This window comes from Macaca thibetana, chromosome 9 (genome assembly GCF_024542745.1).
Source record: "Macaca thibetana thibetana isolate TM-01 chromosome 9, ASM2454274v1, whole genome shotgun sequence".
In the NCBI taxonomy this organism is placed as follows: Eukaryota; Metazoa; Chordata; class Mammalia; order Primates; family Cercopithecidae; genus Macaca; species Macaca thibetana.
In genome coordinates this window covers 91,630,196-91,656,275 of record NC_065586.1, presented here as the reverse complement: position 1 = coordinate 91,656,275, position 26,080 = coordinate 91,630,196, and the positions used below count along the sequence as shown (strand labels likewise).

Here is a 26,080-nt window from a genome sequence, read left to right as displayed (position 1 = left end):
TGTTCCCAGAGCTTAGTACTTACTGTTGCCAAAGACCACAGCAAATGCATAATATGTTCATCAGAGTGAAGGACGGTGAATGAAGAAAATTTTCAAGTTTAACAAAATAATTATTTATTGTCCAAAAATTATAATCAAAAGTTTGCTTGTTGAGCTGAGTCAAAACAAAGGGAATTCATTTTAGATAAACATGATTCCAGACATCATCAGGCTGCAGCTATATCTACCAAAGCTACATCTGTTAGGTCAGATACTTGAGTCAGTCTGACAAGATCCCTTCTAGGAACATCTGTTGTATTTGACATGAATCGGTGGGTGGTTGGAAAGATCCTTCCAACCCTGAGAGTCTGTGAGTGACCTTTCTTTCTGCCATTTGAGAAGGAATAGAATTGCTACTACTACTTCCACTTGTACATATGTACTGTTTCAGAGCCTGGAGGCTTCTGATAGAGTAGAGCTGCTAAGCACGTAAGAGTAGCAGTTTTGCCATGTGGCCTCTCTGATATCAGGCAGCTCCCCAGCTAAGGGAAGCTAGAGTCAGGGTTTGGGTAGGTGTTAACTGTTCAGTTCTGCTATCATTGACGGTTGCTAAGATATTCATTTCCTTGTGTCTCACTGAAAGAGAAATACATAGGACCAATATGAGATAAAGGTATATCTTGCTTAAAATAATTAATTTCTCTCTTCAGGAAAAGTAATGATAATAGCCAAGTTAGAGTGCTATATGAATGGGTACCAAGCGACCTGCCATTGACTTTCTTCCTGTAGGATTCTCAACAAGTTACAGAAGTATCTTTGACAACTATTGTGAACTTTGTGGACATTACCCAGAAGCCAGAGCCTCCAAGGGGCCAACCGAAAATGGACTGGAAATTGCCATTTGACTTCTTCTTTCCCTTCAGAGTGGCATTCAGCAGAGGAGTATCCTCTCAAAAATGCTCAGTCTCTCCCGTCCTTATCCTGTGCCTCTTACTACTTGGAGTTCTCAACCTAGAGACTACATGAAGAAAAGAAAATAATCAGATTTCAATTTTCCCTGTGGGAAACTCTGAGGCAGCCACTTATCTTGGCTAAATAGATCCTCACCTGCTCATGACCAAAGAGCATTTAGGATAATAGAGGACCTACCTGAAGGAATCCTTGTATATGAAAGGAGTTATTTTAGAAAAGCAATAAAAATATTTTATTCATCATAGCTCTCTGCTTTGGGCTCTGCAGACCACCAGGTACACAGGAGGCCCTCTGCTTCTCAAGGTGGGAAGGCCAAGAGCCTTCCTTCAGCCTTTCTGGTTATGTTACACCTAGCTGAATGTTTACAAGGTCTGGATCCATCTGCCCTCAGGCACAGTTGGGCCAAGCAGAAAGAGAAACACTTCTGCTGTCACCTTGAGTGTCCTCAGGAGTAGCTTCCCTCTGGACTGTAGAGGAGCTAATTGTTTGGAACAGAAAACTGCTGGCTGTCGATTTTGTCCGGTTCCTTTGCCAACATCTGGGCACACCCTTTGCCCAGACATGAGTGGGGAAAGCAGTTTTTTCTCCTCAGTTTCCAAAGTAAATGGGGAATCCCAGCTTTCTTTTCTACTAGCAAATGACCCTACCATTTGTTTCTGCCTTTTTCTTCCGTTCATTGTGGTGAGGAAAAATAAAACTGGTTGAGAGCTTTGTTGTATTAATTCCAGCAGCATGGTAGAAGGCAGCTGGCCTGTGGTCTGCCTCCTGATTATGCGTCTATGTGTGTGAGGTTTGGGAAAAAAAGGCCGGATAGAGTAGCTCATTCCTATAATCGCAGCACTTTGGGAGGCTGAGGCAAGAGGACTGCTTGAGGTCAGGAGTTTGAGACCAGCCTGAGCAATGTAGCAAGACTACATCTCTACAAAAAATTGAAAAGCTGGCCGGGCACAGTGGCTCACACCTGTAATCCCAGCACTTTGGGAGGCCAAGGTGGGTGGATCATGAGGTCAGGAGTTCAACACCAGCCTGCAACATGGTGAAACCCCATCTCTACTAAAAACACAAAAATTAGCTGGGCATGGTGGTGGGTGCCTGTAATCCCAGCTACTTGGGAGGCTGAGGCAGGAGAATCGCTTGAACCAGGGAGGCAGAGGTTGCAGTGAGCCAAGATTGCGCCATTGCACTCCAGCTTGGGCAACAAGAGCAAAACTCTTGTCTAAAAAAAAAAAAGAAGAAGAAAAGCTTAGCCAGGCATGGTGGCACACACTTGTGGTCCCAGCTACTCAGGAAGGTGAGGTGGGAGGATCACTTGAGCCCAGGGAGTCAAGGCTGCAGGAAGCCATGATCATGCCACTGTACTCCAGCCTGGGCAACAGAGCAAGACTGTACCAAAAAAAGGATGAGGGGTGTGCAGGGAGGGAGAAAACTTTCGTAAATACACAATAGCATTTAAATCAGGGGACTTAGGTTCTTTTCCTTGGAGATATACTCTGAAGACCCCAGTTTTGTGACACTGACTTTAGTGAGTCCAGCAAAAAATATTTTTTGTTTTAGCACAAGGCAGTGGCAGCTTACAAAGGGCCTTGCCTGCGCTGCCAATTCAGAGATTCTGGCTTGCAGAGAAAACAAGGTAATTTCCTATTATCACTCTTGGACAGGTAGGAATTGGTTGGGAACTATGATAGAAAACATTAAAAGGTTTAGGCCTGGAGCAGAATTATCCTAGTCTTGTAATTAAGGCAAATTTTTGGTGTAAGATACCAAATCTACTTGTTTGAAACTTTAAATCCATTTTACAAAGAATTGAATCTAAAGAATAGAATGTACTAGAACAACTTCAGTGAAACTCTGGAATGTGGAATTGTAAGGTGCAGCTCCTCAGTGACCTAACAATTTAGTGGGGGGAGATTGACATGTAACACAGGAGACTACATTTGTTCAGAAAAGCAATCAGTGTGGCCTAGACTAGTGAGGGGCAAGTTTGGAACTAACGTGGCAGGATGTAGGGGACTGGGAGAGTGAGTGGGAGGGAGGTGATCCCAGGAGCCTAGAGCAACCCTCATGATGACCCAGGGTTTTTCATGGGCAGGAGGGTTCGGGGCCTGAAGTGACTAGTAGAAACACTGAATGGGCCAAACAGCCAAGATAAGCAGGATGGCAGCTCCTTTTGTGGGGACTTGAAAGCCAGACAGACAGAACTGGGAGATAGTTTGGTTTTCTTCACAGCATATTAATGCTCTGAAATTAAAACTGCCTTTTAATAAAGCATATGCTTAGTTATAATCCTGCTTCATGAGAAGAAAACGCACATTTGTAAACATCATCTCTATCATTTTGCCCTTTTCCAAAGCACTTGGAAAGTAACCAGTTTCCCTGAAAGAAAAAACAAAGTTTTGAGCAGTTGTTATTAAATTAGAGGAAGTGCTTCTGTACAAGGGGAAGTCGGCAGCTGGGAAGCTGATAGCACAGATCCCACTATAGTCCATTTCATAGACATTTCATTCAGTAACCCTGCCTCCGAGGAGACCTGTAGTAAAACTGACCACAAAGCTAATAGAGTATTTAAGTTTTCCAGGTTTGGGCTTCTTAAAGGAAAATAATACGTGACAACTCATCCTCATCTATGGGGTAGCAGACATCCAGTCCACTGCTGACAGACTACCTGCCCCTTTCAGAATCTGGTCCCTCTTGGTCCGTGATTCAGATCCTTAGCCTCATGCTGAAGTGCTATGAGACCATTCTGTGCCTTTAAACAAAGTATATGTCAAATATAATTCACATACCATAAAATTCATCCTCTTAACGTGTACAATTCACTGGTTTTAAATGTATTCACAGAGTTACACAACCATCACCAGAACATTTGTAGTCCCAGCTATTTGTGAGGTGGAAGCAGGAAGATCGCTTGAGCCCAGGAGGTTGAGGCTGCAGTGAGCCATGATCATGCCACTGCACTCCAGCCTGGGTAACAGAGTGAGACCCTGTCTCAAAGAAATAAAACAAACAAAAAACTCAACTTCTTGTGTATTGTATGTAATACTCCATATTTATGAGTAACTTCCCTTTTTTATCATTGTATTTGTTCAGTATTCTGGGTCTTTTAAAGCAGTGGTTCCCAAAGGTTAGTCACAAAGTAATCTTCTAGGGTGCTTTATAAAAATACTGATTCCTGGGCCCTACCCCTAGAGATGCTGAATCCCTGGTGGAAGAGGCAGTTCTGGGAAGTGAGGACTCCAAGATCAGTATTTTGTCAAGTTTTTTAGGTGCTTCTCATGTGCAGCTTGGTTTGTGAAACTGTGGAATGCTGCATAGTGTGGCTCAAACTGGTTTCATTTAGGGTCCCATCATTGCCAACTCCTGAATATGGCCACCATTTCTCAGAATTCCAACTGCTCAGAGCTTTGCTTAAGGAGGGGAGGAGACAGCCTCCATCTTTCCATTACATGCATGACTGGACCAAGAATGGAGTCCTGAACCAGTCTAGACCAGTACAATTTTCTCTCACAGGAACTTGGAATTTAGACCAAGACTTGAAATGGGTCATGAGTGGGCACTAACTGGAAAGACTTTTTAGAGCTAGGGAAGCCATTTTCCACCAAATATTCACTAATGGAGACTCTATCTTAAAGGAAAAGTGGAGAAAAGGAAACAGATGGGCAAAGAAAAGTGTTAGCAAAAGACTTAGAGATGGAGAACCATCTTGAGTTTCTTGTCCCTGCCCCTTGTGAGACCCAATTTGACTTTCTGCCTTTGGAGACTATAAGTTACTCCTTCTAGTAAATTGTCCTGTTCGAATGAGTGTCTGTTTTTATAATTAAATAACTTGAGATTAAGGTAATTTAAGCCTAAAATAATTTAGATGGCATCTAAAGAAGCACTTCTCAATCCTGCCTTCTTATAGACCAATACTAAATGTCCCACTTCCTGTGTGACTGTCTGGTCATATCCAGCCTTATTTCTAATTGCTGAGACAAAAATTAAATCTCTCCAGTCAAAAAAAGAGTCAGTCTTTTTATCATACACAGGAAAAATATCACAGCTGAATTACTTCCTTGACTTCTATGGAGGGAAAAACTAGCTCATATGTCTGAAATTTAATTTTTCCTAATCCATAGTTACATATTCCACTCCTTTCTCTTTATTGATGGAATAGAATATTAGTAGTAAAATAGTAATAAAAATAAGAGCAATAAATAAAATAGAAAATGTCTATACAATGTTAAAGGATGTTCATTTTTTATACTCTTCACAACCCTATGGGATAGACAAGGATGGTGTCATTAGCCCTATTTCTTATTTGAGAAAACTAAACCAAAGTAGTTACTTTTATTTATTTATCAAATATCTATTGAATATTTCTTATGTTCCATGAATATACTTCCCTGTTCTCAGGAGCCTATCTTTTAGCAGGGAAGGTAGACAAGCTATTACCAAAAGGTAATCTGTGAGTTAAGAACCAGAACAGGCCTTCTAAAGTGAAGGCCCCTGTCCCTTGGCTCTAGCTATACCCATAGTCACCTAATTCATTCTAAGTACATGATGAGAATCTTAAAACAAAAGATGAGATACCAGATATAACTTATTTGAGGGAAATTTAATTTCTTTTGTTTTTTCTACCCTACTGCAAATCCAAAATGCTCCACATTTAACACATTTCGTATTCTCATTTGTCACCCAAAAGAACTGTTGTTCCCCATTCACAGTTCCACGTGGCTGGGGAGGCCTCAGGAAACTTACAATCATGGTGGAAGGGGAAGAGGCACATCTTACATGGTGGCAGGCATGAGACAGCAAACCAGTAAAGGATGAAGAGTTCCTTATAAAACCATCAGATCTCATGAGAACTCACCTCATAGATTTCCTGATTCATGGTATTGCAGCATCATCAGATTCCCAAGCACTGCTCTTCTCTCACTCTCCCACTTTGAATAAGTACTGTCAGCTCTCCCTCCTTTTTGTCCCCCATTCCTCTGCTGAAGCGTTTTTTTTTTTGGCCACCATTTCTTACCTGTGCCTTTGCAATAGGATAATCAACATTCCAGCTCTAGGCCTCTTTACTCATTTCTGGCACAAAAATCTGGTCATACCATTCCAGCACTTACAAAGTCATGTCTCTGTTTTTGAGGATTATAAAATTCAAAATCTTTAGCATAGCACAAAAAATACTTTGTAAGGTAGGATCCCAGTCAGACCCCTCTCCTGTCATGTCCTACTGCAAGTAGCCTCTGTTCACAGGGTGTCTCACACCTCTGCATATATCATTCCCTTATTCCCTCTTCCTCATATGATACTGTACTCCTCTCCTCTTTTAGGTAAACCCCTTACTTCTAGCGCTTCAAAGCACAATTTGAATATCAACTCTTTTTAAAGCCATGTATTAGTCTGTTTTCACACTGTTATAAAGACATACCCAAGACTGAGTAATTTATTTAAAAAAAAAGAGGTTTACTTGATTCACAGTTCCACATGGCTGGGGAGGTCTCAGGAAACTTACAGTCATGGTGGAAGGAGAAGAGGCACGTCTTACATGGTGGCAGGCATGAAAGAGCAAACAAGTGAATCGGGAAGAGTCCCTTATAAAACCATCAGATCTCATGAGAACTCACTATCACGAGAACAGCATGGGGGAAACAGCCCCCATGATCCAATCACCTCCCATCAGGTCCCACCATCCACAGGTGGGGATTATGGGGATTATAATTCAAGGTGAGATTTGGGTGGGGACACAAAGTCAAACCATTTCAGCCATCCCTGAATGTCTGGCCATCCCATTCTTTAGTATTTATCACATGGTATTGTAATTATTTGCTCATATATCTCTCTCTTTCATAAGGCTGTGGACTCAACTATGTCTTCTTCCACACCCAGGGAATGCTTGGTACATTAACTTGCTGTCTCAGTCCATTTTGTGCTGCTAAAATACAATAACACAGACTGGATAATTTTTAAATAATAGAAATTTATTTCTCACAGTTCTAGAGGCTAGGAAGTTCAAGATCAAGGTGCCAGCATCTGATGAGGGTTTTCTTGCTGTATCCTCACATGGTGGAAGGGCAGAAGAGCAGCAGAGGACACCCACCCCTACAAAACTTTTGATAGCAGCATTAATCTATTCATGAGGGTCACTCTCCTCATAAAGGTGAGCACTCTTGACCCAAATGCCTCCCATTAGGCCCCACCTCCCAATAGTCTTGCATGGGAATTAAGTTTCAAACATATGAATTTTGGGGGACATATTCAGACCATAGCAGTAGCCAGTGTTTAATGAACAAGAAAATGAATAAATAAACTTAGCAGTGTTATCAGGGACGACAGAAGGGCAAGATGCGTTTCTGTGCCCAACCTCCTATCAAGTGCTGCCCTCCCACCACCCAGCACTATGTGCCTATGCAGGAATGTGTCCTTTGAGCAAAACACAGCAAAGAAAGAGGGAGAAAAATCTCTGTTTTCACTTTTTTTCTTTTTCTTTTTAAGAGATGGGGTCTTGCTGTGTTGTCCAGGCTGGATTTGAACTCCTGGGCTCAGGTGGTTTTCCTGCCTCCACCTACAAGTAGCTGGGAGTACAGGCACACACCACTGTGCTGGCAGGTTTTTGTGGTCTCTCTTGGTCCCTCTTTAAAGGTGAGTCTGCATTCACCTTTGGAATAGTTCTAGTTGTCAGAGATTGAATATCCTATTTTAAAATGCAATATTCTTACAACTGCCTTTGATGAAAGAGAGTTGAGATGGGACCACTGGGGAAATCTCCAGATGACTAGGGGGCAAGCAATTTGATTGCAGTGTCAAAATGCTTCCATTTAAGGAGCCAAAGTTTGCAAATGTGTGTAAACTGATCCAATCTATTCCCAGGATGTGCCTGGAGTAACTAACGTAAGTAAGTTGATCCAACCTATTTCCGAGGTGTGCCCGGCATATATGGTTAACACTGACAAACACACCTTATGAAATCTACCAGCAGCTGAGGATGCCAGGCACCTCTTCTACCTCCCTGGAAGGCCCGCTGGGGCGGCATTTGGAAGCTGTCTTCGCCCCTGTCCTCGGCCCATGTCCCCTCCCAGGACGTGGGCGTTCCCCCTGAACTCGAGTCCCGCCTCCTCGAGCTAGCCGGGGCCTAGTGGGCGGGCCAGCCACGTGGACCGCGGGCCTGATTCTCGAAAGGGGCCTACGCCATTGCCGCGCCGCAGCTCCAGGCCAGGCCCTCGCCCGACGTCAACAGCGTAGGCCCAGCTGCCCAGGTTTACTTTTACGCCACTGACGTAACGTCATCGTGCGGGACGTGGACGGAAAAAAAAAGAGAGCGAGCGAGCGCCGGAATCAGCCCGGCCTGGAGTGCGGACCCGTGGCAGTGCCCGGCGGCTGCGGCGGTGGTGAGGCAGGTACGCAGCGAGCGGCGGGGATGGCTAGGCGCCCTAGTCTCTGCGGAAGCTGATGCGCGTCCAGGCTCTAGCGCGAGGGGCGTGAGCGCTGGGCCGCTGGTCACAGAGGAGCGGGGGCGCGGCCGGAGCAGGTGCCGGGGCCCAGGGATCTGGCCCGCGGGTAGGTGCGGGCCTTGGCCGAGGGATGGCGGCTGCACCGGGCCGCCTAGGGCGCGCTGCAAAACCCCGGCGCGCTCCCATATGCCGGTGCGCGGCGGCCCCGGGATCTACGGATGGCTCCGGGCCCCTGACCTCCCCGGCCTCCCCTGGGTACACCATGTGAGGAACTGGGCCAAGTGGAGACTTCAGGCCTCCGCGGGCCCCTTCTCGATCGGAGAGTCCGGAGCCTGCACTGGTGGTGGCGGTGGTGGCGGTGGTGGCGGTGGCGGCGGCGCCAGGATGCCGCGGGTTTTAGCTGGCCACACGCCGACATCTCGGGCCTGGGTCTCTAGTTTCCCGCGGCCCTCCGGGCGTTCGTGATCCCCTCCTCAAAGCCAGACTCCCTTTCCAGTATGGCATTCTGTGTATGCTGGGGCCTTCCTGTTACAGCAGGGTGCACCCAGATACCCCACCTCATCCCTTCCCCCATCATTGTCCCCTGCCCTCTGAGGTGGTGAGGCCCATCGGATCTTTGTGTTTAAGTGGTGAGCCATATACCGAGCATGTGTTTGTGGATGAACTGTGTTGGGACTGAAGTTCACTTCTCTGTTCAAATCAGTTAGATAAGGGCTTTCTGTTTAGTCTGTAAAGAGATACTTGAGAAATGTCTTGAGTCAGAACATGAAAACTTTTTTCAACTGATGATACGGAGTCTAAACACACACAGAGAGTCTAGACGCAGTCACACGAATCTAGATATGAGTCTAGACAGACACACACACACTCTTTGCTCCTTGGGATCAACTGTGTGCTTCTCGAGGGCGTAATACACTCTGGCAAAGTGAGCTATCCATTACAGTGACAGAGTAGATGTAACCTCCGAGGTCAGTCAGAGATAGTGGTACACGGAAGAGGCCAGGAGGCTTAGTTTCTGTGTCAGTCTTCAACCTCTAATTCAGTGACCGTAAGTGTTCAGAGCTTTCAATCACTCTTGGGTAACAGAGAGGTACACAGTCAGTCAATATATGTGTGTGATTGTATCTAACAGTGAATATTCGTTGAATTCTTTGTTCCTGTGATGGGTCTTGAAGGAAATTAAGGAGAAAATTATCGTAAGGCATCATTAGTGCCTAAAAGACAAAAAGAGGAAAACTGACATTTACTGACCATCTGTTGTACCCAAGCATTTTCCACGCATTATCTCATTTAATTCTCGCTATAATTCCATGAGGTCCTTAGTGTTAGTATCCCTGATTTATAAGTGAGGAAACAGAGGCTTAGGAAAATTAGGTAGCTCTCCACGAGACACACACACAGGTAGCAAGTGCAGAGCACGAACCCAAGTCTGACCAATTTTAAAGGCCTTGTTCCTCATCGTTTTTGCCATATTGTCAATGGAAAGTTTGTAATCCAGATGGGAAAAGCAGTAGTCATGGGCTATTTAAAATCTAACCTATGGAATATATATCCAGCTGTGAAGACTAGAGTTGCTGGGGAAGATTTCTTAGGGAGGTGGAACTGGAATTTGATTGTTCTACCCTTTGGCTCTTCTATAGTTATTTTGGAGAATTCACATGTAAATAATTGTTTAGCAGCCATTATTGAAGGAATTTATATAAGCAGCAAACATAGATCATGTGCCAAAATCATACTTCAGTGTTATGAAAAAACTGAAATAACAAAGATCAATTAATACTTTGTTGCCTACTAGATGCCATATGTTTTAGAACAGCTGTATCCTTCCATTCTCTGTCCTATTTCGGTGCCTTGTGCAGTATAAATTGTAAAGCAATAACACCATGCCTTATTCTTCTTCACTATGGGGCTAAATGCTAGTCTTCTGAGGCACATTTAAGAGGGCTGGGATATATCCACCAATCCATAGAACAAAAGTTAAAAGGAGGCCCACAAACAAAGAAACCGAAGTGTTTTTCTTGTGTAAACAGCAGTGTCTCTGTAGCATAAAAAGAGCCACAATATTGGGAGGCCGAGGCAGGTGGATCTTGAGGTCAGGATATCGAGACCATCCTGGTCAACGTGGTGAAACCCCAACTCTACTAAAATACAAAAAATTTGCCAGGTGTGGTGGCGCACCGTGCCTGCAGTCCCACCTACTTGGGAGGCTGAGGCAGGGGAATCTCTTGAACCCGGGAGGCAGACGTTGCAGTGAGCCAAGGTTGTTCCACTGCACTCCAGCCTGGCGACAGAACAAGACTCCGTCTTCAACAAACAAACAAACAAAAAAGAGCTACAATAATGAATGGCTTGTTCTCCCTGTACATATAGGAAGGAGTCCCCTACTTTTTTGTGAAATAAACTATTCTTTGTCTAAAGTCTCAAATTTGACCCAGGGTGAGGAAATGCCCATAACTGCCTCATATTCTCAACCAAGATTTCTAGCCATGTTCTCATCCTCCACAGGATTTAGATGTTAGCCACTTGCAGACATTGCCACTGCCTTCCAGGGGTACAAGAGTTACTTTATAATCCTGGGGCATCAGGAAGAAAAACATGGCAGCAGCCTCTGCCCTTTCCTCTTGCTTCTCATGGCTGGCTGGCAAGGATCAAGCTGACATTTCAAATAGGTGCATTTCCCAGTTCTGTTGGGAGGTGTCAGGAGAAAAGTGGACATGGTTGTTTTAGGATATTGGATCCATTACAGGAATTATATGAAGATTTAGTATTAATACATAAGCATTGCACCTGAAAGATTTTTTTTTTAATTTGGAAGATACCAAAAACAGCAGATATTTTTTGTGTCACAAAATATTCCTAACCCTGCATTATTATTTGCTTACATAAAAACTAAGATGGTCCTAGGAAAGGAAGGGCTAGGGTTGAGACCTAGAAAAGAGCCACTTACTCTTTCTCTCTTTTCTGTAATATAGAGGAGGTGGGAGTTTGTCTAATACAGCAGAGTTTAGAGCAGGAGAGTCAGATTTTTACTCTGAGAGTAAGGGGAAGGAGAGGGAAATGAAATGAATTCTCCAGTATTTTTCATTACTCACTTTTTAAAAAATGTATTCTGCAGATACTTTGGTCGGTGACCACATCGCAACATGTTGAGTCAAGTTTACCGCTGTGGGTTCCAGCCTTTCAACCAACATCTCCTGCCCTGGGTCCAGTGTACAACCGTCTCCAGATCTCGTATGTACCATAGATAACTTATGAGTATGTGGGAAGTTTGATAGTCAAAGTGTGTTTCAACAAGGTTTTCAAAGAGAAAAAAAAGTGTTTGTTTGTTTGTTTGGAGACAGGGTCTCATTTTGTCACCCAGGCTGGAATGCAGTGGCACAAACAGCTCAGTGGAGCCCAGACCTCTTGGACTCAAGCAATCCTTCTGCCTCAGCCCACCAAGTACTTGGGACTACAGGCACACACCACCACACTGACTCTAACTTTTTAATTTTTTGTCGAGATGGGATTTTGCCATGTTGCCCAGGCTGGTCTTGAACTCTTGAGATCAAACAATCTGCCTGCCTTGGCCTCCCAAAGTGCTGGGATTACAGGCGTGAGCCATCATGCCCAGCCAAGAAAATAGGTTTAAAAGAGGGAAAAAAAAACAAAAAGATGTAATTTGGCAGAATTGGACAAAATTCTGCCAAATAAGGAAACAAAGAGGTAGTCTCCTGGTGAAATGTTCTGAGTGTTTGGGTCAATGAAGTGTTTCCTGTATTTATTGCCCCCAAAATAAATTTTTACATGGTTTTTTTTTTTTTTTGAGTCTTGCTCTGTCACCCAGGCTGGAGTGCAGTGGCATAATCTTGGCTCACTGCAACCTCTGCCTCCCAGGTTCAAGCGATTCTCCTGCCTCAGCCTCCCAATTAGCTGGGATTACAGGTGTGCATCACCACGCCCAGCTAATTTTTTTATTTTTAGTAGAAACGGGGTTTTGCCATGTTGGCCAGGCTGGTCTCGAACTCCTGACCTCAGGTGATCCACCCGCCTTGGCCTCCCTCCCGAAGTGCTGGGATTACAGGCGTTAGCCACTGTGCCCAACCCCATGCTATTTTTGTTCATTACTTTTTTTGTAATTAAGTTTTAGATTTTGAGCTAATTATAAATTCACTTGTAGTTTTAAGAAATAGTACAAAGAGGTCCCTTATACTCTTTACCCAATTTCACCTAGTATCTCAACCAGGGTATTGACATTGATACGATCAAGATACAGAACATTTCAATCACCACAGGATTTTTTATTTCTCTTTAACAGCCACTGTCCTCTTTCCTATTACTAACCTCCGGCCAACATTAATCTGGTCTACATTTTTATAATTTTGTCATTATAAGAATGTTATATAAATGGAATCATCCAGTATGTGACCTTTTGGGATTCTGTTTTCTTTAGTATAATTCTCTGGAGAGTCATTCAAGTTGCTGTGTGTATCAGTTAGTTCTTTTATATTACTGACTACTATTTAATGCTGTGAGTGTATCACAGTTACTGTAACCATTCAGCCATTAAAGGTCATCTGGGTTGCTCTCATTTTTTGGCAGTTATAAATAAGGCTGGTATGAACATTCATGTACAGGATTTTGTGTGAACGTAATTTCATTTCTCTGGGATAAATGCCTAAGAGTGTAGTTGTTGGGTCAGATTGTAGCTGCATGTTTAGTTTTTTATATAGTTTGAATGTGTGTCTCTACCAAATCTCATATTGAATTGTAATCCCCAGTGTTGGAGGTGGGGCCTGTGGGAGGTGTTTGAGTCATGGGGGTGAATCCCTTATGCCTTGGTGCTGTCCTCGAGATAGTGAGTGACTTCTCACAAGATCTGGTTAAGTGTGTGGCACCACCCCTTCACTCTCTCTTCTTGCTCTCTCTCTCTCACTGTTGGAGATGCCTGCTTCCCCTTTGCCTTCAGCCATGATTATAAGCTTCCTGAGGCCTCACCAGAAGCTGAGCAGATGCCAGCACCATGCTTCCTGTACAGCCCACAGAACTATGAGCCAATTAAAACTCTTTTCTTTATAAATTACCTAGCCTCAGGTATTTCTTTACAGCAATGCAAGAATGGCCTAACACAGTTTTATAAGAAACTGTCAAACTGTCTTTGCAGAGTGGCAGTACCATTTTACATTCCTACTAGCATTGTATGAGTGATTCACTTTCTCTACATCTTTACCATCATTTGATGTGGTCACTCTTTTTTATTTTAGCCATTCTGATAGGTAGGTAGTGATATCACATTGTGGCTTTAATGTGCCTTTCCCTAATAGCTAATGATACTGAACATCTTTTCATGTGTTTATATCCTCTTCAGTGAAATGTTAGTTCATGTCTTTAGCTCAGTTTTTGTTTTGTTTTGTTTTTGTTTTTTGAGATGGAGTCTCGCTGTGTCACCCAGGCTGGAGTGTAGTGGCGCGATCTCAGCTCACTGCAACCTCCGCCTCCCAGGTCAAGCGATTCTCTTGCCTCAGCCTCCTGAGTACCTGGGATTACAGGTGCCCACCACCATGCCCAGCTAATTTTTGTATTTTTAGTAGAAACAGGGTTTCACCATGTTGGCCAGGCTGGTGTCAAACTCCTGACCTCAAGTGATCCCCCCACCTCAGCCTCCCAAAGTCCTGGGATTATAAGCATGAGCCTCCACACCTGGCCTTTAGCTCAGTTTGAATTGGAAAGTTGTTTCTTTTTGTTTGTTTGTTTTTTAACTATTGAATTTTGAGAATTCTCTATATCTTCCTGTCTTAGTCCATTTTTATTGCTATAAAGGAATATCTGAGGCTATAAAGGAAAGAGGTTTATTTGTCATGGTTCTGCAGGCTGTACAAAAAGCATGGCACCAATAACTGCATTGGGTAAGTGCCTCAGGCTGCTTCTACTCTTGGCAGAAGATGAAGGGGAGCTGGTGTGTGCAAAATCAGATGGCCAGAGAGGAAGCAAGAGAGAGAAAAGAAAGAACCAGGCCCTTTTTAACAAGCATTTCTTATGGGAACTAAGAGTGAGGACTCATGCATTCCCTCTGAGAATGACACCAGGCTGTTCATCAGGGATCTGCCCCTGTGATTCAAACACTTCCCACCAGGCCCCACCTCCAACACTTGGGATCATATTTCAACCTGAGACTTGGTAGGGCCGTACCATATGCAAACCATAGCACTTCCAGGTATTAGTCCTTTGTTGGATAGGTGGTTTGCACATATTTTCTCTCAGTCTCATAGATTGTCATTTTATTCTTTTAACAGGGTCTTTCATATAGGAAAAGTTTTTCTTTTGATGAGGTCAAATTTATCAGCTTTTCTTTTTATGGATTATACTTTTGGGGTGGTCAAGTCTAAGAACTCTTTGTATAACCCTAGATTTTGAAGATTTCCTCCTATTTTTTTTCCTAAAAGCTTGATAGTTTATATTTTACACTTAAATCCATGATCCATTTTTTTTGTTGTTATTTTCTTGAGAAAGGATCTTGCTCTGTTGTTACCCAGGGCTGCAGCATAGTGGCACGATCAAGGCTCAACCTCCAGGGCTCAAGTGATCCTCCTATGTCAGCCTCCCAGGTAGCTAGGACTACAGGTGTATACTACTACACCTGGCTAATTTTTTTCTTTGTTTATTTTTTATTTTTTATTTTATTTTTTTGAGACAGGTTGTTGCTCTGTCAACCAGGCTGGAGAGCAGTGGTGCAGTCGTTACTCACTGCAGCCACAACGTCCCAGGCTCAAGCGATTCTCCTGCCTCAGCCTCCCAAGTAGCTGGGACTATAGGCCTGCACCACCACATCCAGCTAATTTTTATATTTTTTGTTGAGACAGGGTTTTGCCATGTTGCCCAGTCTTGGCACATTTAATTTTTAAAAAAATTTTTTATAGAAATGGAGTCTATGTTGCTCTGGCTGGTCTCGAACTTCTGGTCTCAAAAGATCCTCCTACCTTTACCTCCCAAAGTGCAGGAATTACAGGTGTGAGCCACTGCACCCAGCTTTGTGATCCATTTTGAGTTAATTTTTGTATAAGGTGTGAGGTGTAGGTCAATGTTCATCTTTCAACTTTTAATACCAGTTGTTCCAGCATCATTTGTTGAAAGGCTGTTTACGATGTTTTGAGTTGGCTAGCTCCTCGATATCACCTAAATCTTATCAGTAGTCCATTTCCAGGTTTCATTGCAAGATGACTTGCCAATCAACTCATCAGGCTTATCATTAGACAGAAAAATCTCTTTCCTATTCATGTAGAGTATAAGGGCTAAAAGTTCAGGATTTGGAACCAGGTCCTGGGTTTTTAAAACTAGCCCTTCTCCTTATTAAGTAACTTAGTAGCTTAAAACAACTGTCTGTTTAGGTCACAATTCTGTGGGATGGTATTTTGGACTGGGCTCAGCTGCACAGTAGTTCTGTGTCTGTGTCAGGTCTCAGATTGACTTAGGGCTGATTGTTGGGGATGAAGGGGCCTCTGCTAGGATGACACATCACCTATGTTCCATGTGGCTTCTCATCCTTCAGCAAGCTGTTCGTGGCTTCTTCGCGTGATGCTTGCAGGGTTCCCAAGAAGGGCAAGCATGGTAGCTGCAAGTCCTCTTGAGATGTAAACTCAGAATTTATATACTGTTCCTTCTGCCACATTGTTTTGGTCAAAGCAAGTTACAGGGCCAGCCCAAATTTAGGAAGTTTGGAAAATTGACTCACCTGTTAATGGAGAAGCTGCAAAAGGATTGTGGCCATTTTTGTAATCTGGCAACACTGGTAAATTACTCAGTTACTCTGAGCATCGGTTTCCTTATTTATAAAATGGATAACAAGAATAAGGAACTCATAATAATACCTAACTTATGAGGCTTAATTCATGAGAATTCAGTGAGATGATGATGATGGTGATGACGACGACAATGATGATGAAGGTAGAGTATAGAAAAGCTCAAACTATTTTTCCTCTGCTCTCCATGACAACGAGCAACACAGAAGACTTCTGTGACCAAATGTGTGGGGGTTGCAGTGGACATCAGTTGGGTATCCTTCAGTTCAATTCTGACACTACCTCCCCGAGGACAGCCCACAGGTTGAGGGCTCAGTCCCACAAGATCATCCCCACCTTCCTACCAGTCCTAAGTCCAGGCCTCTGGAACTGCTGACTGACCAGCTTCAAGCTGGGGTTCCCACAATCCCCTCTTTGGGCTTGGTTGATTTGCTAGAATCATGCAGAGAACTCAGGGAAACACTTAGATTTACCAGTTTATTACAAAGGACGCAGATGAAGAGATACATAGGGTGAGATGTGGGGTAAGAGGCACAGATCTTCCATGCCCATCCCGGGCACACCACTCTCCAGGAATCTCCACATGTTCAGCTGTCTGGAAGCTCTCCGAACCTTGTCCCCTTGGAACTCTTATGGAGACTTACTGGGGTAGGCATGATTAAAGCATGGACAACTGTGTTGAAATGTGATTGAACAAAAAGGATGTGACCTAATACTAATAGACTGAGTGGGGTAACCCAGCAAGGCCTGTCTGTTCAGATTTTATCTTGGTCTTTCTGTGCAATATTTCTTCCTCCAAGGTATGGGGCAGGACCGTCTCTGGATTGAGAGTCTTACAACCCACAATCAAATTAGAGTCCTGCCTTGAGCAGGTGAAAGGAGTTCAGGAGAAGATCAGAGAGAGATTCTGTTTCCTTACACCAACATTATAACGAAAGACTAAAAAGCACTATTAGAGTTATAAGCCAGGAACCATGGATATATATGCCATGTCACAATAAGTAACACTTTTTTCATAGTACCAGCTAATATGCATTGAGTATTTATTTTGTGCCAATCTCTGTTCATGCATGAACTTGTTTTATCCCCCATACCAACCTTATGAGATAGTTAGGGAGACAGCAAGTAAGTGAAGAGGTTGAGATTCCACTCAGGCAGTCTGGCTCCAGAGCCAATGCTTATCCTTTTTACTCCTGTAGAAGGTGTGTGAATACTTAGTACAACTCCTGGTATGTGGTAAGTGTTCACTTCAGTATTTTTATTATTGATACTTATCCTCATTAGGCTCATTCGCAGAAGGAGGCACTTTCTAATTGTTTCCCTAGGTTTTTGGATTTGGGGATTTGGATTTTTCTGGAATGGAGCTCTTTCACTGATCATGATAAGCAGAATAGCAGGGGGAAAAAATAGGAAAAGAAAGGCAAAATGAGAAAGCTTATGGAGACAAACAGAGAAGGCAATGGAAGGCCAGAAAGAAAAAGAGAAGTCATGTCAGGGTCCCTTCTTGCTGAGGCCTGGAACACAGCCTCATTGGTTGCTGGGCATAAGGACTCTGATGCTGAAGAAGTAAAGGGTTCTCCTCCTTAAGAGTAATAAGAGTATAATCTGTGGCCCTTAAGAAGAACATGGACAACCCCTCCCATCCCCCACCATGCCACACCTGTACACACATACACCTCACTATGCCCTCATACCTACTAGGAGGGGACAGATTTTCTTTGGAACTTAGAGCCTAAAAGTTCCTTAGAAGATGGGAAACAATTACTTCTCTAGAAACCTTGAATTTTCCTAACTAATCAAGGCCTTCTCCGTTTTCAGTATGGACCCTAACATTGTGTAATACACTGTAGAACATTTAAAAAATACCCCCCAAGAAATGTAGGGTCAACCTTGGAAGGTAAAAGGTGTTGTTCAATAGGAAACCCAAAAAGCTCTGGGTCCCATGAAGCTCTCCTTTGTGCTAGAACCTACTGGATTTGACTGAGTCACCTGCATGAAACCTTATTAACAGTGGTGACCTCCTCTTGAACCCTAACAGGCCTTATCTACTGCTGTTACCCTATTGTCTTCAGCCAGAATGACCCTTGACTACCTGGCACTGAGCCATGCCACCCACCCTTTTCTGATACAGACTGTGGGTTAGCTTCCTTCATGCTAGCCTGGCTGCTGGATTCTGATTGGCTTCTACCATTTGATCACCATTTGATCAGCTGGACAGACACGCATGCCACTAGCCATGTTCCTGAGGTACCCTCTCAGGCTGCTCCACCCATGCTCACCACCCCTTCCAGGTCAGGATAGGCCCTCCAGCGGACAGGAGAGAAAGCCAGAAAGCCTAGATCTGACAGCTATCAAAGGGATAATACATAATACTTGGCATAGCTCTGAGCTCTGCAAACAGCCACTGATGATCCCTGGTCCAAACCCTAGGGAAGTAAGCCTGTCCCTCCACCACCCTTCTCTCTATCAGATCAGTGAGACCAAACCATTATGTGTACAACTTTTAAACTTAAAACTTATGTGTACATATTGCTTAGGATAATATTCCTGAAAACAGAGTAGGGTACCTGTATTATTAATAATTAACCTAATGAAGGAAAGTAGCACTCCGCAAAACTTAGTCTCAACAACAAACCAGTCTTTTAGTCCCAGGGACTCCCGCAGCAGGAAGAGACCATACACCTGTGGATCCAGCAATGCCGTCAGAATCCCAGTTCCATCCCAGATAATGGCTTACTAAGTAGCTGTGTGCCCGGATCTAGATGCCAAGCCTATTGTGAAAAAAGATCATATTATCTTTCTTATATCTCCACAAACCTGAAACATAGTCACTTGAAAAATGGTTATTTAAGGAAAGGAAGAAATGAATCTTCACTACTTTGTTAGAAATGTTCTAAGATTTGTGTGTGAAGGACACAGGAAGGGAGGAGAACCCACAGTCGCCTTCCCATTCATGAGAATAAGCTCCTGCCTACTTTACCCACCATCAGTAGATTGTGGTTAGGGAGTGAGTTAGTGACCAGGAGAGAGTCAGAGGTCTAAAGAGGTTTTCAGAAAATTGTCATTTATAGACAGACAATATAAAGGGAAGTGATAATGGTTGGTTCAAGTGAAGGTACTTAACTCTCTAATACAGTAATAGAACAGTGGTTCAAAAGGTGGCTTGGAATGATTATTTTAGTAATTCATTTGAATATTTATGAGTTGCTTATAATGAGATATAGAAAAGTCTTTGCAGGGAATTGCTTAAAGCTTAGTCCTGCTGAGAACCTATGTTACCCACCATGTCTTGCTTCTTGCTATCAGGAAGGAAGGTCTATTTGCTGTAAGTGCTCCTCCACCCCCACTGATTGACAGCATCTTCTCTCCCATGGAGACTTCACCCAGCCCATCTGCCTATGCAGTCATTCTCCTTCTATGTCAGTTACAATTATGTGCATGTAGCAGGAAACTCAAAATAATAATGGCTCAAACAGGATAGAAATGTATTTCTCTCTTTCTCCTGAAGGAAGCCTAGCAGTCCTGAAAGAAGGTAGGCAGTCCAGGGCTTCCAGAATAGCACTGTGGAATCATCAGAGATCCCTGCTCTTTCGTTCTTGTTGCTTCACAGTTCCTTCCAGTTCAAAATGAGTGATTGAGCTCCAGCCTTCATACCCATGTTCCAAGCAGCAGTGGGGATGAATGGAAGAAAGCATGTCTCTTTTAAGTTCCTAGAAATTCCACATAACATTTTCACATGTATCTTGTTAGCCAGATATCTTGTTAGTCAGATATCTTGTTGGTCACATGGTCCTGTCTGTCTGAGCAAGAAAGGCTGGGAAATGTAGTCTTTAGACTGATGGCAGTATGCCTCGCCAATACTTGGGGATCTGGTAATTGTGTGAGAAAGGACGAATGGGTAATTAGTAATCAGCGAAGCAGGAGGTGTTGGGCCCATGAGAAGTGTTGAAGGGGTTCTGTGCCTGACATTCAGCTTTTACTCTTTTACTTCTGCCTTTATGCAGGTTTCTCTTTGGCTTTTAATCAAGATTTTTTTCCTCCTTAGAAATCTTGTATAATTTTTTTTGTTTGTTCATCTGTACAAATGATCTGTAATCTTGTACAGTGTTACAAGAAAAAGAATCAAGAAAATTGGTTAGAGGCAGATGTCCGAGGGGATAGAAAGTATCTGACTCTAACATTGCTTTTCCTTCAGAAAGCTCTTTGGTTTCTTTCATCATTGTTACAGGCATCTGAATTCATCAAAGAGAAATTGTAGATAGGCTAGTTGAGATTTTGTATTATTCATACACTTACTTTGTTCTTTACTGTCTTTGCTAATCAGGTTCTTCCTTCTTTTTTTGTTTTTTTGAGAAGGAATCTCACTCTGTCGCTCAGGCTGGAGTGCAGTGGCACGATCTCGGCTCACTGCAACGTCCGCCTCCCAGGTTCAAGCGATTCTCCTGCCTCAGCCACCTGAGTAGTTGAGATTATAGGTGCCCACCACCACACTCGGCTAAGTTTTGTATTTTAGTAGAGACGGGGTTTCACTATGTTGTCCAGGCTGGTCTTGAGCTCCTGACCTCAAGTGATCCTTCTGCCTCCGCCTCCCAAGGTGCTGGGATTATAGGTGTGAGCTGCCATGCCTGGCCGGCTCTTTCCTCTTTTTATAGTTTCTTTAGAAACACCCATATTTTTCTGATTATGAAAGCAATGCATCTTTACTGCATAAGCTTGGAAAACCTAAGAAAGAACAAAGAAGAAAATTTAAAATTGCTTATAATCCTATCAAGAGATAAAATATTAATTTTCCATTAATTTTATCCATCTATGTGTTTATACATATATGAAATTAACATATAAGCATTTTTGTACATTATTAAAAATTCTAAAAATGTTAATCTTTTTCCCTTTATCCAACATTTACTCTACTTCTGATTTTTCTGATAATAAATAACACGGTGATGAATAGCTTTCTGATAAATCTCTTTTTTAGAGAACTTTTTTAAAGGCTTTTGATACATTTACCAACCTGTCTTCAAGAGAGATTAATTTGTTTGTACTGTTCACCAACAGCATTTGAGTATGCCTATGACCTGCATCCTGGGTGTAAACTCCATACAATAGTAAAATAAGAATATGCTAGATAGAGCTTTTGATATACTGTACTAGTTTTACACAGTTAATAATGATAATGCTGTTTTTTGGTATCTAAACTGGTTAATACTGAGCATGTATGTTTTTATTGAAAAACTATATTATTTCTTTTTTTCTTGCATTTGACTTTGATGGCTACAGATTGTATCCAGCCTTCAGTCATCAGACATGTTCGTTCTTGGAGCAACATCCCCTTTATCACTGTACCCCTCAGTCGTACACATGGCAAGTCCTTTGCCCACCGCGGTGAACTGAAGCATGCCAAGAGAATCGTGGTGAAGCTCGGCAGTGCTGTGGTGACCCGAGGGGATGAATGTGGCCTGGCCCTGGGGCGCTTGGCATCTATTGTTGAGCAGGTGATTGCCAAGATAGAAATTATGCTGTACTGAAATTTGGGTTTTAAGTTACTACTTCAAATTGGGTTTAAGTTGCTCATCAACTTATAAAAATAATTGTGATTTCAGTGCAATAGATTTAACCCAATGTGAAAACTGTTTCCCAACGTAGATGCCAGTGAGAGATGGCATCTTAGGGCAAGAAAAGGGGATGTTAAGGAGTAGGGGTGATTTCATGCAGTTCATGCCTCAGACTTCTTCGTGATAAAGAGCTGTTTCTGTTAGAGATTCTTAGTTCTGGCTATGCAGTAGAATCATCTCGGGCCTGGAGATGCCTGGGTTTCACATCTAGCCGTTTAATAAGTATCTCTGGGATGGGGCTGCTGTGTTTGTCTGTCTTGAGAGGATCTCACTCTGTCACCCAGGCTGGACTGTTGTGGCATGATCATGGCTCACTGCAGCCTCGACCTATCGAGCTCAAGTGATACTCCCACCTCAGCCTCCTGAGTAGCTGCAGCTACAGGCACAAACCATTATGCCCAGCTAATTTGTGTAGTTTTTGTAGAGACGGGGGTCTCGCTATGTTGCCCAGGTTGGTTTCCAACTGCTGGGCTCAAGTGATTCTCCTGCCTTGGCCTCCCAAAGTGCTGGGCCTGCAAACTTTTTCTGCAAGAGACCAGATAGTAAATATTTTAGTTTTGTAGGTTATATGTTCTGTGTCCCCAGTACACAGCTCTGCAGAAGCAACCACAGACAATACATAAATGAATGAGCATGGCCGTGAGCTGATAAAATTTCATTTACAAAAACAGGCAGCATGCCAGATTTGGCCAAAAGTAAAAATCCATACATCCCAGCATCCCACAGATAAAGCAAGAGCTCTTCTATGGCATCTGAAATTTTACACTACCCTCGTAATTAAATTTTCAGTTTTTAAAAAACAACTTTCCTGAGGCGTTAATATTGGGAAACTGCTAACCTGAAACTTGATACAATTTTTTTCTTAGATTTTCTATTCTAAATAATTATCAAGCCTGAGCAACAAAGTGAGACCCTGTCTCTACAAAAATGAAATCGCTGGGCGTGGTGACTTGCACCTGTAATCTCAGCACTTTGGAAGGCTGGGGCGGGAGGATTGCTTGAGCCCAGGAGTTCAAGACCAGCCTAAGCCACATAGTGAGACCCCATCTCTACAAAAAATTTTTAAAAAATTAGCCAGGCATGGTGGCACATTCCTGTGGCCCTGGCTACTCAGGAGGCTGAGGTAGGAGGATTGCTTGAGCCTGGGAGGTTGAAGCTGCAATGAGCTATGATCACGCAACTGACTGTACTCCAGCCTTGGTGACAGAGCAAGACCCTGTCTAAAAAAGTTCTGACTTCTTGGTAGGCTGAGGCAGGGGGATTGCTTGAGCCCAGGAGCTCAAGGTTGCAGTGAACTATGATAAAGTCACTGCACTACAGCCTGGGCAACAGAGAAAAATCCTGACCTCCAGTCCCCACCCCCCCCACACACACAAAAAGAAAACAGCAATAATCAAACCCACCTTCTAGATTGAGTTCATCAGATAAATTTTAAAAATATTTATCAAGAGACTACACTATGAGGGGCACTAGCTTCTCTACCCTCTCTACCTTAGAGATATAACAGTCTCTACCCTTTGGGAGCCAGAACTGGGACTCCCCAGACATTAAGGTGACTGTTCAGGGCAGTAAATATCCAAATAAGTGGGCCCAAATGACAGTGAGCGATGGGTCCAGAGATGGGAAACTCAGATGAGAGTGTGGTTGTTCCTGGGGCTTCCTAGGAGAGCTGGAACTCAGCCTGGGCCTTGACAACTGATGGGATTTGTACAAACAGAGGGGAAAAGTTCCATGCTAATAAGTATCAGTGTGACATGCTTCTGCAGTTGTGCAGTCCAGTGGTTCTGGGGAATGGACAGGGTCTCAAGCGGATTCCAGATCGAGGATAGACAGGAATGAGTGTGGCATGCTGTGGGCCAGGGAGGAGATAAGCTGGAAAGTAGAGGTGGTCATCTCATTAGAAAGAATGAAAAAAAAAATGGATCATTGCATTAGGCAGGGCTCTGAAGCCAACTGTGTGAGTTGGAGTGCAGTCTCAAAAGCAGACTGAAGATTTTGAACGGAGGAGAAACTTGATGAAAAGAGTAGGAAAAACCTGGTAAAGGTTTGCGTAGGTTACCAGCTTTGTAGGGCTGCATTTGGACCTAATGGAAGAGCTGTCTCCATCAGGGCCTGCCTAATAGTCATCTTATCATGTCAGATGGACTCAGGAACCAACTTAAAGTGGTTTCCACTGGCCATAAATGGGATGATTTGAACATCAAGAAAGGGAATCACAGCTGGGCACAGTGGCTCATACCTGTAATCCCAACACTTTGGTAGGCCAAGGTGGGGGGATCACCTGACGTCAGGAGTTCAAGACTAGCCTGGCCAACATGGTGAAATCTTGTCTCTACTAATAATGCAAAAATTAGCCAGACATGGTGGCACCTGCCTGTAATCCCAGCTACTTGGGAGGCTGAGGCAGGAGAATCTCTTGAACCTTGGAGGTGGAGGTTGCAGTGAGACGAGATAGCACTACTGCATTCCAGCCTGGGAGAGAGTGAGACTGATTCTCAAAAAAAAAAAAAAAAAAAAAAAAAAAGGGAATCACTGCACAATGCAACAAAATATGTTTAAATCCATGAGTTCATAATTACACTTAAAAAAAAAAAAAACTTCGCCAGGCGCGGTGGCTCACGCCTGTAATCCCAGCACTTTGGGAGGCCGAGGCGGGCAGATCACAAGGTCAGGAGATCGAGACCACGGTGAAACCCCGTCTCTACTAAAAATACAAAAAATTAGCCGGGCGTGGTTGTGGGCGCCTGTAGTCCCAGCTACTCGGGAGGCTGAGGCAGGAGAAGGGCGTGAACCCGGGAGGCGGAGCTTGCAGTGAGCCGAGATCGCGCCACTGCACTCCAGCCTGGGCGACAGAGCGAGACTCCGTCTCAAAAAAAAAAAAAAAAAAAAAAAAAACTTCATGGACGGGCGTGGTGGCTCATGCCTGTAATCCCAGCACTTTGGGAGGCCGAGGCAGGCAGATCATGAAGTCAGGAGATCCAGACCATCCTGGCTAACAGTGAAACCCCGTCTCTACTAAAAATACAGAAAATTAGCTGGGTGTGGTGGTGGGCGCCTGTAGTCCCAGCTACTTGGGAGGCTGAGGCAGGAGAATGGTGTGAACCTGGGAGGCGGAGCTTGCAGTGAGCTGAGATCGCACCACTGCACTCCGGCATAGGAGACAGTGAGACTCCGTCTCAAAAAAAAAAAAAAAAAAAATTTCATTGGCCATTTTTGGAGGGTGCTAGAGAAGCTACTCATTATATTGAAAATGGATTAGTAAAGGGGAGGAGACACACATTTGTCCTGCTTTTCATCGGCAAACTGTACCTTCAGGGTAATCAAATAGTTAGTAAAGGAGAGTTTCCCTTTTGGAATTTTTCCAGATTATAAATGAAGGAATCATTGAGTTAGAGTATCAGCATTTTGCAGCTCCTAATGGAATAATGGATCTTGGCAATGATCATCAACAGATGCTAACATCACAAAAAGAAAGATAACCAGGCATTATGTATCTCCTTGATGGATGTGCACACCACAACTTATAAAGACTTGTTGGGGGAAAAAAAAAAGCCTTCATACCAAACATCAGTTTATAGGATATACAAAGTGCAGGATTAACATCATAAGGACACAATTGGGAAAATGTAGGCTGGGAAATCCTAAAGAATAAACAACTCAGTTTAACAAAAATTACAAGGGGGAAAACTGATGGAGAGGGGAACCCATGAATTAAAGGAACTTGAGAGACACTTCAATTAATTTGTAATGCAGGGTTTAATTTGCATCTCAATTTGAGCAAGGAAAAAAAATTGGAAAAATATGAACACTGGCTATTTGATATAAAGGAAATCATTGAAATATTCCAGATGATAATGGTATAGAGCGGTTATTGGAGACTAGGAAATTGGCCATGAGAGATAGTTGGTGAAACTGTGTGGTATGTACATGGGGATTTATAATACTATTCTCACCACTTCGGTTAAATATGAAATTTTCTTTTTTTTTTTTTGATTTTTATTTATTTATTTTAGGGAGAGGGTCTTGCTCTGTCGCCTAGGCTGGAATGCGGTGGTGTAATCATAGCTCACTGCAGCCCTGAACTCCTGGGCTCAGTTGGGATCCTTCTTTAGCCTCCTGAGTAGCTGGGACTATGGGCACATGCTGCTTGGCTGGTTTTTTTTTTTTTTTAATTTTTCATAGATATGGGGTCTTGCTATTTTGCCCAGGCTGGTTTCGAATTCCTGGCCTCAAGCAATCCTCCCACCTCAGGCAGCTGAAACTTTCTGTGATAAAATATTGTTGTCGGGGCCAGGCACAGTAGCTCACACCT

General features: G+C 43.3%; 2 protein-coding genes across 5 annotated transcripts in view; both read left to right on the top strand.

The window, feature by feature from the left end:
* TCTN3 (tectonic family member 3) overlaps nucleotides 1-1,669 on the top strand; it is a 156,657-nt gene extending 154,988 nt beyond the window's left edge. The window contains exon 15 of the mRNA XM_050802890.1: nucleotides 769-1,669. Within this exon, the coding sequence (XP_050658847.1) occupies nucleotides 769-1,005 (237 nt within the window). The 3' untranslated portion in view covers nucleotides 1,006-1,669. The remainder of the gene's footprint in view (nucleotides 1-768) is intronic.
* Nucleotides 1,670-8,158: 6,489 nt separating this feature from the next.
* Nucleotides 8,159-26,080, top strand: part of ALDH18A1 (aldehyde dehydrogenase 18 family member A1) — a 50,791-nt gene continuing 32,869 nt past the window's right edge. For 2 of the 4 annotated variants that reach the window (XM_050802885.1, XM_050802883.1), the window contains exons 1-3: nucleotides 8,160-8,327; nucleotides 11,497-11,612; nucleotides 21,434-21,648. In XM_050802885.1, coding sequence (XP_050658842.1) covers nucleotides 11,525-11,612; nucleotides 21,434-21,648 — 303 coding nt within the window. In that variant the 5' untranslated portion in view covers nucleotides 8,160-8,327; nucleotides 11,497-11,524. Of the gene's footprint in view, nucleotides 8,488-11,496; nucleotides 11,613-21,433; nucleotides 21,649-26,080 lie in introns of all 4 variants that reach the window. The other 2 variants (XM_050802886.1, XM_050802884.1) reach the window with 2 other exon arrangements.